At 37.8% G+C, this 14,236-nt stretch overlaps 1 protein-coding gene across 11 annotated transcripts in view; it reads left to right on the forward strand.

Moving 5' to 3' along the window:
• The first annotated feature begins 2,527 nt into the window (after positions 1–2,527).
• Positions 2,528–14,236, forward strand: part of FMR1 (fragile X messenger ribonucleoprotein 1) — a 36,823-nt gene continuing 25,114 nt past the window's right edge. For 4 of the 11 annotated variants that reach the window (XM_081276870.1, XM_081276869.1, XM_081276861.1 and 1 more), the window contains exons 1-2: positions 2,535–2,828; positions 12,326–12,378. Coding sequence is in view for 8 of the 11 variants with exons in the window: in XM_081276860.1 (XP_081132986.1) it covers positions 2,778–2,828; positions 12,326–12,378 (104 nt within the window). In the remaining 3 variants the exon portion in view is untranslated. Of the gene's footprint in view, positions 2,829–12,325; positions 12,379–14,236 lie in introns of all 11 variants that reach the window. The other 7 variants (XM_081276867.1, XM_081276868.1, XM_081276863.1 and 4 more) reach the window with 5 other exon arrangements.

A 14,236-nucleotide genomic window follows, 5' to 3' on the forward strand; every position in this document is an offset into this window, starting at 1 on the left:
GTTCGTGAGCAAGGCTGAACCCAATGTCTGAATTCAGATGGTCTATCTTGAAAAGGGGAAAGTAAAAAGCTAGTGATCAGAGCAAGACTGAGAAATGGAGTGAAGAAGGAAAGATTAAGTCAAAGTGTGTGAACGTAGTTGGGATTAGCTTTTATTCATTCATTGAACATATACTGAAATAAAATATTTTTTAGTATGCCTAGAGCCCAAAGACAAGACAATTTCCTTGCCTGAAGGGAATGGAGAGTCCAACCAAGGAAACAGAAATGTAGATAAATGAGTCTAGTACTTTATGCGTCATAATAGAGGCATTCAACATCTGAGTCCCTGCTATATAGGCAGTACAATGAGGAAACAGGAGGTATACACAGTGTTCTTTAAAAGCACAAAGAAATGTTTGCAAAGGTCCATAAATTAATTCACAAGGATTTTCACTATAATATGATATCAGAGAGTTGGAAATAATCTAGATACTGTACACTAGGAATACATATCAGTAAAATCTATGGCATGTAAAAAAAGCAATTAGAAATAACAAACCAATTGTACCCACAGCAATGTGGATATAGCTCAGAAACAGTGTTAGTGGAAACAGTTTCCATAAATGCAGAAGACGTATACAAAACACGATTTGTCCAAAATTATCAAAAAGCTATAGCAAACATGTTGCAGATTATGTCTAGAAGACAATGGGGATTGAGAATGATGAGGAAAAATAATGTCAATAAAAAAATATAAACAAGAGGAGCCAGGTAGGAACTGATGATGATAATATGCTGAGAATTGAAGAGCAAAGTTAATTCAACTCTTTGCACGGGAGGTAAAATAACTACCAAATAGGAATTCAGCTGATAACCTTAAGGGGAAGGGTATTTATGGGGCCTGCAAGCATGTCCAGGCACATGAAGGCATGAAATTGCATCTTAGGTTAAGGAACAGTTGTAAAGAGCCAACATGTTTCAAAGCCCTGGGCAAATTGCACAACATCTTACGGAAGGTATAATCTTTCCAATATGTCCCCTTTTACTACGTTGGAGTTAAAGATAACACTCTGCTCTCTTTCAGACTGTGGTGAGATTCTATTTCAGCCCTATTAGAGTTTTCATATATTGTGACTACGCCAATGACCCTAGTACAATGGGGCATTTCTGTTTCCTGTAGCCTCAAGGATTGTGGCCCTTGATCTACTGCTTTAAAGCTGGAGTTCCACCAGCAAGGACATTGTTGTTCTTTCTGTGAGTCAGGTGGGAAAGGAACTGGAGGACCAACATGCCTCTCATTTTAGGACACCTGCCTGAGGCAGTTCACTCCACACACACCCCTACCCCCCCCCCCCCCCCCCCCCCCGTGCTGCCAGTTAACTCTTACCTCTCACATTCCCACAGGAATCATTCCCTTCTCTAGCAACACCCCTCCTGCTCCCCAGACTGGATCAGGTCCCACTATAATAGGTATACCTATTCTTCATAGCCCTTATCACAGTTGTAAATCTATATTTATTTTGTGATAATTTGATTTACGTTTATCTACACCTCTAGATTCCAAGTTCAATGCTGGCAGTCATTTTGGTTACCAATGTCTCACTAGCCCTTACCACAGTGCTTGCCACATGGTTTGCACTTAATAAACTTCTTAGTTGAATGCAAGTCTTGTAGACAAAGGGAATATGGGTCAATGTGGATATGAGCTCAGTGAAGAGGCAGGAATGGGAAAGTTATGGTTGGCGCTACTGTAGAGGGTAAAGGCGGAGAACTGCAAGAAAAAGGTGCAACTGCCCCTGTAGACTGGCCAGATGAGTGCTACATACATGCACACCCTTGGTGCAAGGTAGGCATTGAGAAGGGCAGAAACGCACTGTAAAGGAATTAATAAGCACAAAACACATTCTTTTTGCATCAAGGTCAAGAAAAATATAAAAATGAATTGAGGAAAGAGGAGTATGTGGTCCGGTGCCACTCAGAAGGTACAGAATGTACCCACAAGACAGCCCAAGATCTCTTAGTGGGGAAGGATGTTATTCTCTGCCCTGTACCTCATAGGGTCAGTGTGCTTGCCACTGTTAAAGTTCAAAGTCTTTTCAAATCTAATTCATCACCTTTCTTGTCCCACCTCCAATTCAATCAGGCTCTGCGCTACTTTGGGGAAAAAAAAAAAAAAGTGAACCAAATCAAAGCCCCGTCTAATCCTTGCCTGGCCCCAGGATGCAGTTGATCTCCATAGGAGGCCCTTTCCCATGGCCCCCTTGGAGCTCTACACAAATCGGCGCTCTGGCCCTCCCCAGTAGAGGGAGGCTAGGCCGCGCGACCTGTCACCGCCCTTCGCGCCTTCCCGCCCTCCACCGAGCCCGCGCACGTCCAACCCGCGCGCCCCACGCCGGACCGGGTCCCAGCTAGTTCCCAGCAGCGCGCACGCGCGCCCTCCCCAGCCCGTGAGGAAGAAGAGGGCGGGGCCGAGGGGGCCGAACCCGCGGGGGGAGGGGCGGCATAAGTCACGTGACGCGGTTTCACTGTTTACACGAGGAGCGGGCCGAGCGTTCCGCCTCAGTCAGGCGCTCGTCTCCGTTTCGGTTTCACTTCCGGTGAAGGGGCCGCCTTAGAGCGGGCGGCGAGCCGACGGCGAGCGCGGGCGGCGGCGGTGACGGCGGCGCCGCTGCCGGGGGGCGTGCGGCAGCGCGGCGGCGGCGGCGGCGGCGGCGGCGGCGGCGGCGCCTGGGCCTTGAGCGCCCGCTGCCCACCTCTCGGGGGCGGGCTCCCGGCGCGAACAAGGCTGAAGAGAAGATGGAGGAGCTGGTGGTGGAGGTGCGGGGCTCCAATGGCGCTTTCTACAAGGTACTTGGCTCCAGGGCAGGCCCCATCTTCGTCCTGCCTTCCCTCCCTTTTCTTCTCGGTGTCTCCAGGAAGGCAGGCCTGGGGCCCTCTTTCGGAGCGCTGCTCCCGGTGTCCAGGGCGCGCTCGGCGGGATGTTGTTTGCGAGGGAAGGACTAGACTTAGGGCCTGTAGGAAGCCCCTGGAGCTCCGCTCGGTCTCCGATTAGAGGTCCTGGAGCCTACCGGGATGAGAAAGAAGCAAGGAGAAGAGGGAGCCCTTCTGAGGCCAAGCCCCGCCAGGGAAAGAAATGGGCGAGGGCCGGCGGCAGGTACAAACGAGATCCCGGCGGGAAGGGCCAGAATGGGTTCTAAGTGACAGGAAACGCTTATTCCTTCTTTCCCAAATGTACTCTGTCGGTGGTATCCGGGCCTGACGTGTGGGTAGTTGTGGAGGAGCTGGGGGCGCTCCATCGGGGCTGCCTCCTGCCTCGCCAAGAGGGTTTCAGGTCTCCTTTGGATCCAGTGTTCTGGCCCAGCATTGGGACTTGGGAGAGCGCCCCTGTTCTGGAAGAGGGGTGTGGAGAAAGATTAGTAAGAAGCAGTAGTCAGCACCATATCACAATGGCAACTGTTTTTTGGTGGCCTGTTTTTGTGAATTTCAGAGAAAATTTTAGACCTAAAAGTTTCAGGAAGGCCTTAAGATATCTGAGCGATGCATTAAAGAAGTTGGCCATCGGGAATTTTCCTGGACCCCCTCCCTTTCTATAAATAGGGATAAATTCAGGAATCCAGATGCTTCAGCGCCTAAAAACATTAGCAACTTTGCTACTTAAAAGAATTCTTTGTATTTAAGTCCTCAAAGACCTGAATATATGCCACGAAACTTCAGGAAATTAACTAGGAGTGCATAACTACTAGGGAATTTTACTAGGGGATGTTTGGAAATATTTTTTTGTTTTTAAGAACTTGATTTTTATTCTCTTTGATTCTGTAGAGTTGCGGTGGCCTGTATTAGTTGTGGTTTTAAATAGGCATTTGTAAGTTTACTGCATTTTTTTAGTTCATTGAATATCAGCTAATATCTTTAATTTTTAAATATTTGGATGTAGCCATAGTGCGTGCATTTGTACCTTCTTCCTGTAGATCTAGTAATCTATAAATTCTCATCTCCTCTTGAATGTAACTTCTGTAAGTAATATCCAACCTTACTACAATTTGTTGGCAACAGAAGATGCACGTGGAAGGAATCATGAAAAATAGCTATTTCCATTGTGAAACACAATTTACAAACGTATAGAAAAATGTTTCCAGTAGAGCATGTTTGGCTAGAGGACAATATGTGACTTCAGTATATATTTTGTGCTTGTCAATTTTATGGGGACGTTGGAGAAAAATATATTTCATGAAAAAGTAAAGTATGCAAATAGTTCCATACTTTCAGCAAAAAGGTATGACCTTCTCGAAAAAAATAAAAGGCAAAAAAAAAAAAACCCTCCACATTTATGCCCTTAAACTTACCAATACAGAATTGTTTCATTTGACTCTGCAGTCAAAATTTTCATTTCAATTTACTAGAGTAACTTTGTGTAGAACCATTCTGGGTCCTAGATTGGTAGTTTTGGTCACTAGAGATTTGGCATTAACTATAATTTATGAGCAGGGACTAAAAGTTAAGCGGTATTCTAATCTATGATAGTTTAGATGCCAATCTTACTAAAAGGTGAAGCTGGTTTGCCTTAGAAGACAAGTAACACACCTTACTGGCTGTAGTGATTTTGCTTGCAAAGTGACTGACTTGGAATATAAGAAATATCCTCTCTTTTTGCTTTTTATCTCCCACATTCTTAAAGCAAGTTACTTAATTTGAAGGTGGATGAAAAAGAATGGTTGACCTTTGATTCCATGACAGAAAATTTAATTCTCGAACAAATGTATGTAGAAAAAGTGTTGTTGTGTTTTATTTAATTAAGGTTGATTTTTAAGAAAACCCCCAAAGATCTGTATTGATGGAAGAATATTTTCTATAATGAAAAAGTTTTAAATAGTCATCTGACTTAGAAAATTGCTGTAGATTGAGTTGCCTTTCTGGTGATGTGGACGGGAAAGATGGGAAGTAAAGAACAATTTTTTAAAATGAACTACTATTGAGAAATATTACAATTATGGAGTAAAATGGGAACTTTGTTCAACAAATTGATAGAATAGCCTTCAAAAACTAAATAAGTCAAACAGCTTCATAATAAATGAATTCAGACTTTGACAAAAGACAAAGTACCATATTCCAAAGTAGAGTGCTGTCTCTCCTGAGCACATTGTTGAAGTTTGCAGTATAATCTAGATAAAATAAATGCTAGGAATGATTTCTTTCTGAAAAACTGGCTAAAGCTCAAACTTCAGAATTAACAAAAATCAAGAAGCCTAAACCCTAAGATTGACACAGCTCTGTTCACTTTTCATTTTTGCCTTTGGTATTTATTATGAAAAATTTAAAAGTTAGACTTAGTAACAACCAGCGTGACTACTTTAATGCTTACATATTTCTTTTAACTTAGAAAGTGTTGGTCACAAGTACTACTTATAGAGCCCTGTGGGTATTTTATTTAAGATATGAAGAAACATTGCCTTGTACCTCATAAAATCTTTACAAAGCATTTCCTAAGCGAATAGTAATGTTAAAATACAGTCTTTATTCTAGGGCCATCTGCTCCAAATATGGTTTTCTTTGGATTAAGAGTTTTGATGTGTTCAGAGTGAGTCCATTTTAGATGTAGGATGCATGTCATTCCAGTATGAAGGTACTGCATGTATACTTAAGAAATATTTCTAGGTTTTATGCATTAGTAGGAAAATTACTAAAGATGGATAAATTGAAAATATAGTGGCTAGTATCCATTCATTAAAGTAATATGGTGTCATTATGCTAATTTGTAATTGTAATTACAGATTGTACTTTAATATATCTTACTTTTTAAGTTTGGTATCTAAAGACATACTTTAATTTCCTGAGGATTATTACTATATCTAGCAACTAAGAAATGTAAAATGTACAGTCAAGAGGAAATATTTAAAGACATTGGTGGCCTTACATGTTTTAGCTACATTGCCTGCTATAAATCAGTTTTATTACAAATGAACTTGCATAAAGTTTATAAATTTACACACTTCCATAAAATGCAGATAAATGTGCATTCATGTTTTCTCTGAGTTCTTCCCAGCTAACTTTGCATACATGTGTAATTCTGCACTTTGAGGAAGTGAATTATTAAGTCAACCACATTTTATCCTTAAAAATCCACATACTCTTTTTAGTGTTTGTATACATGGATTCATCATCTTTCCCCCTTTGAATGGCACATTTTCCAATTTCATACTCTTAATAACCTCAAAATTATTAATTAAATGCAAAATTCCATGGTCTAGGACTTGAAGTTCTCATTCCTGCCCAACATGGGAATCTGTTTCCTGAGATGATTAGCATCATAATTATGATAATAGGTAACAGGTGCTGAGTGTTTGCAAAGCACCAGACACTGTACTAGGTGCTTTACCTCTTTCCATTTATTAATTCCTTCCCCAGAATCATGAGATATACTGTTGGTCTCACTTTTTATATAATGGTGTATATAGAAGTTAGATAAGTAATTTACTAATAAGTGTCAGAGTTCTTCAGGCTCAGACCTGGGATTTGAAATCGGTCATTTGACTTCTTGAAGAAATTTAGCTTAAAGAAATTAATTGGATTTGATATCCTGCCCAGTTTTCAATTTCATTGTAATTTTTGTATTTGTTACTGTAACAGTACCTTAGCATCCTATAACTACAATTGTATGGTTATGTTGCCATTTTCTACTGTGATACAAGCTATTAGAAAATGTTCCATTTATATATCAGCTCTCTTTATTAACTCTTGCATATTTACATATTATACTGTAATTCTTTATTTGAATGCCTATTAAGGAAAGATAAAGTTAGAATTCTTTGGCCCTGCCAGGACATTTGCTTTTGTTACTTACACTGGGAGCTCATAAAACTGAAGTATGCAAAAATTAAAACACAGGGAAAATTACTAATTCATTTAATACTGTTTTATCTATATCTGTGTTATCTTTTGATCAGGACAAATAAGAAAGAATCATTTTTCTCAGAATTATGGGAATTGCCCATATGAAGTCTAATATTCTGGGTATGTGCTATGGTTGGAAGGAATGTTGATGAGGATTATTGTATTTTCCCCTTTCTGTTAAGTTTCTTTACATTGTTACTGCCCGTATACAAAGGGATACAAAGTGACAACTCACTTTATATTTGAAGCCTTGGGTTGGAGTCTTATTTTGTCCCATTTCATGTGTTCCTATCGTCTCCAATTCTAGGAGGGATATTTTACAATCTTGTTTTCTCTAAAAACAATTTTTTAAGACTGCATGTGCTGTCATCCGTAGAAACCTACTGATATGTAGTACTTGTGTTTAGTGGTGGGATTTACCTGGAAACTTCTCTATACATTAATCTTTCTTGTGACCAGTGACTCCTATTTGTAAGATAGTTTACCAAGTTAAGGGGTATGAGGTATAATAGGAGAACGAAGAGTTTACCCAAATACAGATGGGTTTTCTCACTCTCATTCTTCAGTCCCAGTAATGTAATGTTTGAGTTGGATAGCTCTAGTCATTACGCACTTTTATAAGTATGGTTTTGTGATTACCTCTTTGGCTCAGTTGTCAGTAAATCAGGGATCCCAGGATCAGTGATTTAAATTTTCTACTTATTCCTCTGGTCAAAAACCTGTATCAGTTTTTAAATGTATTTTATCACCTTTTTCAAATCCCAAAGATTTTCATTAACTTTTTTTTCCTCCAAAATCTAAATATAAACTTTTAGTGTTCAGTGTCTTTGTGGAAATATCCTTTTCCTTTTCTATCCAAATTTTAAAATCCTTCTTTTTCAGACTTACTTACTTTCCCATATCACCAATCATGGTTTATGCTAAGTCATATCTTCTAAGGAAAACTGTTGAGTGACTATGACATCTGTGGTCATAGACCACAGTCTTTGGTCATAGACAGGGGCTCCTGGTTTTGCAGCCCCATTAAAGCCTTTTTTAAAATGTGTACTTTTGTTGAAAGGTTACTTTTGCAAATCCAAAACATTTATGGTTCTGCATCTTTGATGAAATATGCCTCTCTTCCTTTTATCATTTATTGTCACCTATGTGTATGATGTTATTACTCATAACAACTTTAGGCTGGTCCAGTTCTTAACTTGCAAATGAGGAATCTGCTCATGATTGGAGATCACTTATTGGAGATTACCACAGCTATAATGTGGTAGAGCTAATATTTTGAACCTAGGTTAGATTCAGAGCTAATATTTTGAACCTAGGTTAACTGTGTTCAATAACCCCAGTTACAACCCTAGCTTTCATACAATATAGTCAAACTCCCTTTGTGCTTTCATTTAATACTGTTTTATCTATATCTGTGTTATCTTTTGATCAGGGCAAATAAGAAAGAATCATATTTTTCTCATGAAATCTGCTACATTTTGGAAGCCTCACGGGAATCTTCCTTAGCTTGTCTTCTCTACAAACTTTGCCTGATTGGTAGTGACCACAGCAAAATGTAGTTTTCAAGTTGGTAGGTGGGATGATAGTACTCTGGAGGCAGCTAGAGAACAAGACTATGAGTGTGGATGCTGGAGCGGGTATGAGAGGGCAGGGACAAAAGGAGAGTTGTTGGAGAAAGTATGAGGAAATGTAGAGAGATATGGAACTCTTGGAGTGATGCTTTAGTGAAACATTTTACACTCACAGGATATACTTGTCCTTGGTGGGTGGGTGGGTGGCTGGGTGTGTGTGTGTGTGTGTGTGTGTTTGCACACACACACAGGCTAGAGACTACTGATCAATTTCTTTTATTCTACTTACTAAAGCAGCAACCAGAAGGTATTATATGCCTTCGGTATTCATTTAATATGCAAACATTGACTAGAAATGACTGATTTTGAAACAATCATGCAAATATCTATATACAGATAAGCCTCATTAACTCAAAGGCAGCAGGCTTGTTGGCTGTGATGATTACTCAAACCATTTCTGACACTCTACATCCGGAATTGCATTCAGAGTCTATGAAAGCTTTTTTTCTTTCTTTCTTTCTTTTTTTTTTTTAATAGTCAATACTTGCGATCTTCCTCCTTTGAGGGAATATTTGATTTTAGGAAATAGGCAGTGTGGTGAATAAGTATGATTAAACTGGGCAATAAATTTTAGGCAAGTAAGGAAAAATAAGTAAAGAGCAATGTACTAATAAATCTAAATCTGACTAAAGGACTTCTTTGATGGGTCTGAAAAATCAACAGCATTAAATGTTTTAAGTCATTGCTATCCACTATAGCACCCATTGAGCCTTATGTTGCTGTTGAGCACTTGAAATGTGGCAAGAGTGAATGGGAGAATGATTTAAATGTTAATTAATTTTAATGTAAATAACACGTAACCTGTAACTATAATGATAGCACAGATTTAGACAAGGGCAGCAGTACTTGGAAGTCACTTGACTTACTGAGAATAGTGCTTCACCCAGCTATAACAAGGTTCTGTTTTCTGACAACAGGATTTACCATTTTTAGCATATTATTTACAGTAAAGAACAAATGTTAATCACTGCCAGAACATGCAAACATTATAGAACTTTAGACAAGGATGGAGACAGAAGCAGTGGCCCTTTGTAGGAAATAAGGGATCACTCATCTAACAGGAATCTTAACTTTATTTATTTTATTGGTGCTTGGGACTGAACCCAGGACTCTTTACCACTGAGCTACATCCCCAGACCTTTTCATTTTATTTTGAGACAAGGGCTCTCTAAGTTCACAAGGCTGGCCTTGAACTCATGATCATCCTGCCTCTTCCTTCTGAGAAGCTGGGATTATAAGCATGTGCCATGATGCCCAGCTGAGTCTTAACTTTAGTCAGTGGTCTAACACCATCTTCCAAATGTAGATTGTTAATTTGGTGTTAGCTGTCATGTAAAGACAAGGGAGAAATGGGGGCTGGAGGATCTTCCCCTTTCTCCATAATTTTTATAACATACTTTATAAAATGTTAGAGCCTGAGTGACCAACTCATGTATCTCTAACTCAGTATCAAGCCACGTTGTTGCTGAAGTAATAGGCAAACAACCTTTTAGAGCACTGGGTCATGTACCATTATGAAAAATCTGGTGTATTCCAAAATATCGTGCCCATAGTTTTCAAAATAGATAATGTTGGTAATTTAATTATAGTTGAGGAAAAATAAGCAAGATCAGCCAGGCTCAGTGCTGCATGCCTGTAATCCCAGAGGCCCAGAAGGCTGACGCGGGAGGATCTTGAGTTCAAAGCCAGCCTTGGCAACTTAGTGAGCCCTAAACAACTCAGGGAGACCCTGTTTCTAAATAAAATATTTTTAAAAAGATGTGACTCTGTAGTTAAGTGTCCCTGGGTTCAATCCCTGGTACCAGAAGAAAAAAAAAAGGCAAGATCAGAATGATGGCAAGAAAATGTGGGTTTCTTCCCCTTTAAACCAGTAACTAAAAGGATATATACCACACCTAACCTAAAAATAATTTAATAATTTACCCACCTTAGGTATTGTAGAACACAGAGATGCCATGGTAGTCCACCCTTATCTTTCTTACAAGGAAACTTTCTTTTACACATAACTTTATTTTTATTCATCCTGTAATTATTGCCAAAGTTTAGTGTCTCTGTTTATAAATTGCTTCCATATCAGTATTTTCCATGGTCTTGACTCAGCTTCCATAGTTTTTTCTTAGTAACTGTTAGTTAATGTTTGACTCACATGCTTTAATTTGATATTAAAGGGAGTTTCATATTTTAAAGAATCCTTTTGCATCAGACTTTTGAAGACATGTTTGTTTATCAAGACATTTATAAGATGCCCACTATATGCTAGAAATTGTGCCAGTTACTGAGAGTCCAGACATTGAAGAATGGTCTTAATCCAAACTAATCTTCTTTCGAATAACCAATATGGATATCTAATATCTCAAATCACAAGGTTTTCATGTTTTTCCCTAAGAATTTCATAGCATTAGCCCTTACATTTAGGTATCTGATGTATTTTAGTTGATTTTTCTATGTGGTGTGAGGTAAAGTTCAAAGTTTATTGTTTTGCATGGATATCCAATTTCTCAACACCACTTATTGAAAACACTTATTCTTTCCCCATTGAGTTTTCTTGACTTCCTTGTTGATAAAGAATTTATTTCTATCACACTTAAAGCTGTTTCTCATAGTCTGAGCTTTTGTTCTTTCTGCCTCTTTGACCTGGTAGAATGCTTCTGCATCCTACATTCTCTTGGTTAGCTAATTCTTCCTTTATTCTTTGAGGTTTAGTAGAAACCTGACCTCTTTCAATAAGTTTCCCTTATCAGTCTACTACCACCAACACCACACACAGTTTTTCTCAGGGCTGGGAGAGCAACTTCTTAGGCAGTTATCTGCCTAGTACCTAGTAAGTAATCATTGAGTTAATACTAGGCACTCTGGAAAATAACTAAATAAAATAAGACCTGGTGGCATGGTGGCATATGCCTGCAATCCCAGCAACTCTGTGAGGCTGAGGCAGGAGGATAGTAAGTTGGAGGCCAGCCTCAGCAACTTAGCAAGACCTTGTCAAAAAATAAATAAATAACGGAAGAAGAAGAAAGGGGATGTATTCATTGGTAAAGCACCCCTAGGTTCAATCCATAGTGTAAGTAAATAAGACCCCAAAACACCCAATATTACTGTTAGTGAGAAAATGAACAATAATATAGTGGAGTAAGCTTATAGTAGGGATAAGCACAGAATGCTGAGAAAGCAGAGGATAGGGATTTAACCTAGTCTAGGTTTTCATAGAAAGGGGCATCTGTATTGAAACCTGAAAAATCGATAGAAGATAACTAGGTGAAAAGAGGCGAAGGTCAATAGGAAGGAAATAGCATTTGTTCATAGACTGCAACACATCTATGCTGGCTGACATATGGCTCTGGAACAAGTTTCTTTTTAAAAAATATTTATTTTTTAGTTGTAGTTGGACTCAATATCTTTATTTTACTTATTTATTTTTATATGATGCTGAGGATCGAACCCAGAGTCTCACATGTGCGGGGTGAGCACTCTACTGCTGAGCCACAACCCCAGCCCCTGGAACAAGTTTCTCAATTTTGAATAATACTATTCCAAAGTGTACTTCCAACTTTATACTCACCACCACATTGTAATTTTCATTGTACTTAACTCTTATGAGATTCTGACCTCTGTGGAGCAATTTTTCTTGTTTAGTGTTTGAACTGTTTCTATTCCTAGAGTACACCATGTAGTAGGTGGCCATATAGACGTGATAAATGGATGAATAAACCTCAAAAAAAAAAAAAGTGTTCCTCAATGCTCTGTTTTATTCTTCAGCATAGAATGTTTGGTATCTCTAAAATTTAACTAAAAATGGTCTTGAGTTAATTGTGTTTTTTTTTACAGGCATTTGTAAAGGATGTTCATGAGGATTCAATAACAGTTTCATTTGAAAACAAGTAAGTGTCTTAATATATAATTTTAATGTTCAGATCATGTAATATTTTATGATGATTTCTCTGTTTGCTTTTTATCTTTAAAATTCAAGTCTAGTCTGAATGTTTTTTCATATTACTGACCAAGAAGTTCCTGAACAACTGTTAAATCAGTGGAATGACTGTTCTTGTTAATGACTTAGGAGCTCCCTATCGTATAATCTTGATGCTTGATTTAGTCTCTTTGACTGTGAAAAAGAAACCAGAATCTTCTGTATTAGTAAATAGGAATATTTGTAATTTTTGTAAAAGATGAAAATGAAGGGATTTATGGATATTGGTCACAAAATCATCTGGATTTTGTAACATTAAATCTAAAACTAATGTTTTTAGTTGTCTAGTATATTTTATCAGAAACAGTCATATTTACCATTACCTTAATATATTTATAATCAATAATAATAAGATCTTTTCTGCATTCTTTAGTTAGATCAGAAAATAAAAGATATTTATCTGGAAATATTAGTTGTACTAAAGTATAGATGTTAACATTTTATTGGGGGACACAAGTCTTTTGACACATTTTTTGAATACTAACAAAGGCTATTTTCGTAGTAATTGTTCAATATACTAAAGTACCTATAAACTAAAGTGTAAGTGGGGTCACAATTTTGGGATTTTGCTGAATACTGATAAATGACCAACAGTTAGTAGTTTGGGTTTTTATGTACTAAGAGAAGTAATAGTATATCAAAAGCAGGCTACAAATATGTAGAGACAGAAAATTGATTAGTGCCTGCTTAGTACTTGTCTGAGATGATGAAAATGTTCTAAAATTACTAGTAATGATTGTGCATATGTGTGAACATACTGTAAGCCACTAAATTGTACACTGAAATTGGTGGATTATATGATTTATGACTGTTTTCTCAATAAATCTGCTAAAATGTAGTACATGACCCAGATGTACTGAGCAATAAATAAAAACATGCTCTAAAAAATTAAGTGCAAGTCTGCATTTAGTGTCTAGCAACTCTTGTAATTAGATTGTAAGTTGGTTCTTTAGCTAGCAGCAGGACAAAGTAGTAGTATCCTTAGATGCCTGAGACACATTTAGAGAGATGGAGGTAAAAGGGTTGAGAATATCCAAACCTGTTCCCTGGTAATCTCAGTCCACAATACAAGTTTGAATAATAGAATGTCTTTTTCTTTGCATACCTAAACCCCAAAGTTTCAGCATTTGCCACTTTTCTTTTTTGAGTATCTGGTTGTATAGTAGGCGACAATATTATCATACCTCTAATGGAGGAATCTTTGATAACTTGGAGAGTAATTTTTCTTGCAGTTATACTCTTATCCCTTTACTAGGTTAACACTGTTTGCCATAATAGGAGAGTTAGTTTCTCTGTAATTTACAGTATTAAGCAAATACTCATTACCTTCATTTATGTCAAAAATGTGTCTAGTTTATACATTAATTTATCAGATCAGTTCTCTTTGATTTTTCAACCAGATTTCTACTGTAAATATAAAATTATTCTGTTCCCCTCCTAATTATTTATCTCCTGTATCACATCTGCATAAAAGTATCTCTTCAAGCTGTGTCTGTAGTCCTGAGAATTTGAAGTAGAGCATCAGTTTTTCCTTGTCTTCTTGGAGAATGTTTGAACAGTGTTTCAAAGAACTTTAGTTGAGATTTATTCTTCCTTTCCTGTCAGTCATAAAGAAACACTGCTTTACTATTATACCAGATTGTTTTAGGTGCTTTGTTTTTACCTTCCATATTTCACATTTTTAAATAATGAATTTGAATTTTTATCTCTATACACTTAAGAATTTAAATAATTTTCCTTCATTGGAATCAAGAAAATTATATTTTGCA

This window comes from Spermophilus citellus (assembly GCF_964194105.1).
Source record: "Spermophilus citellus genome assembly, chromosome: X".
NCBI lineage: Eukaryota > Metazoa > Chordata > Mammalia > Rodentia > Sciuridae > Spermophilus > Spermophilus citellus.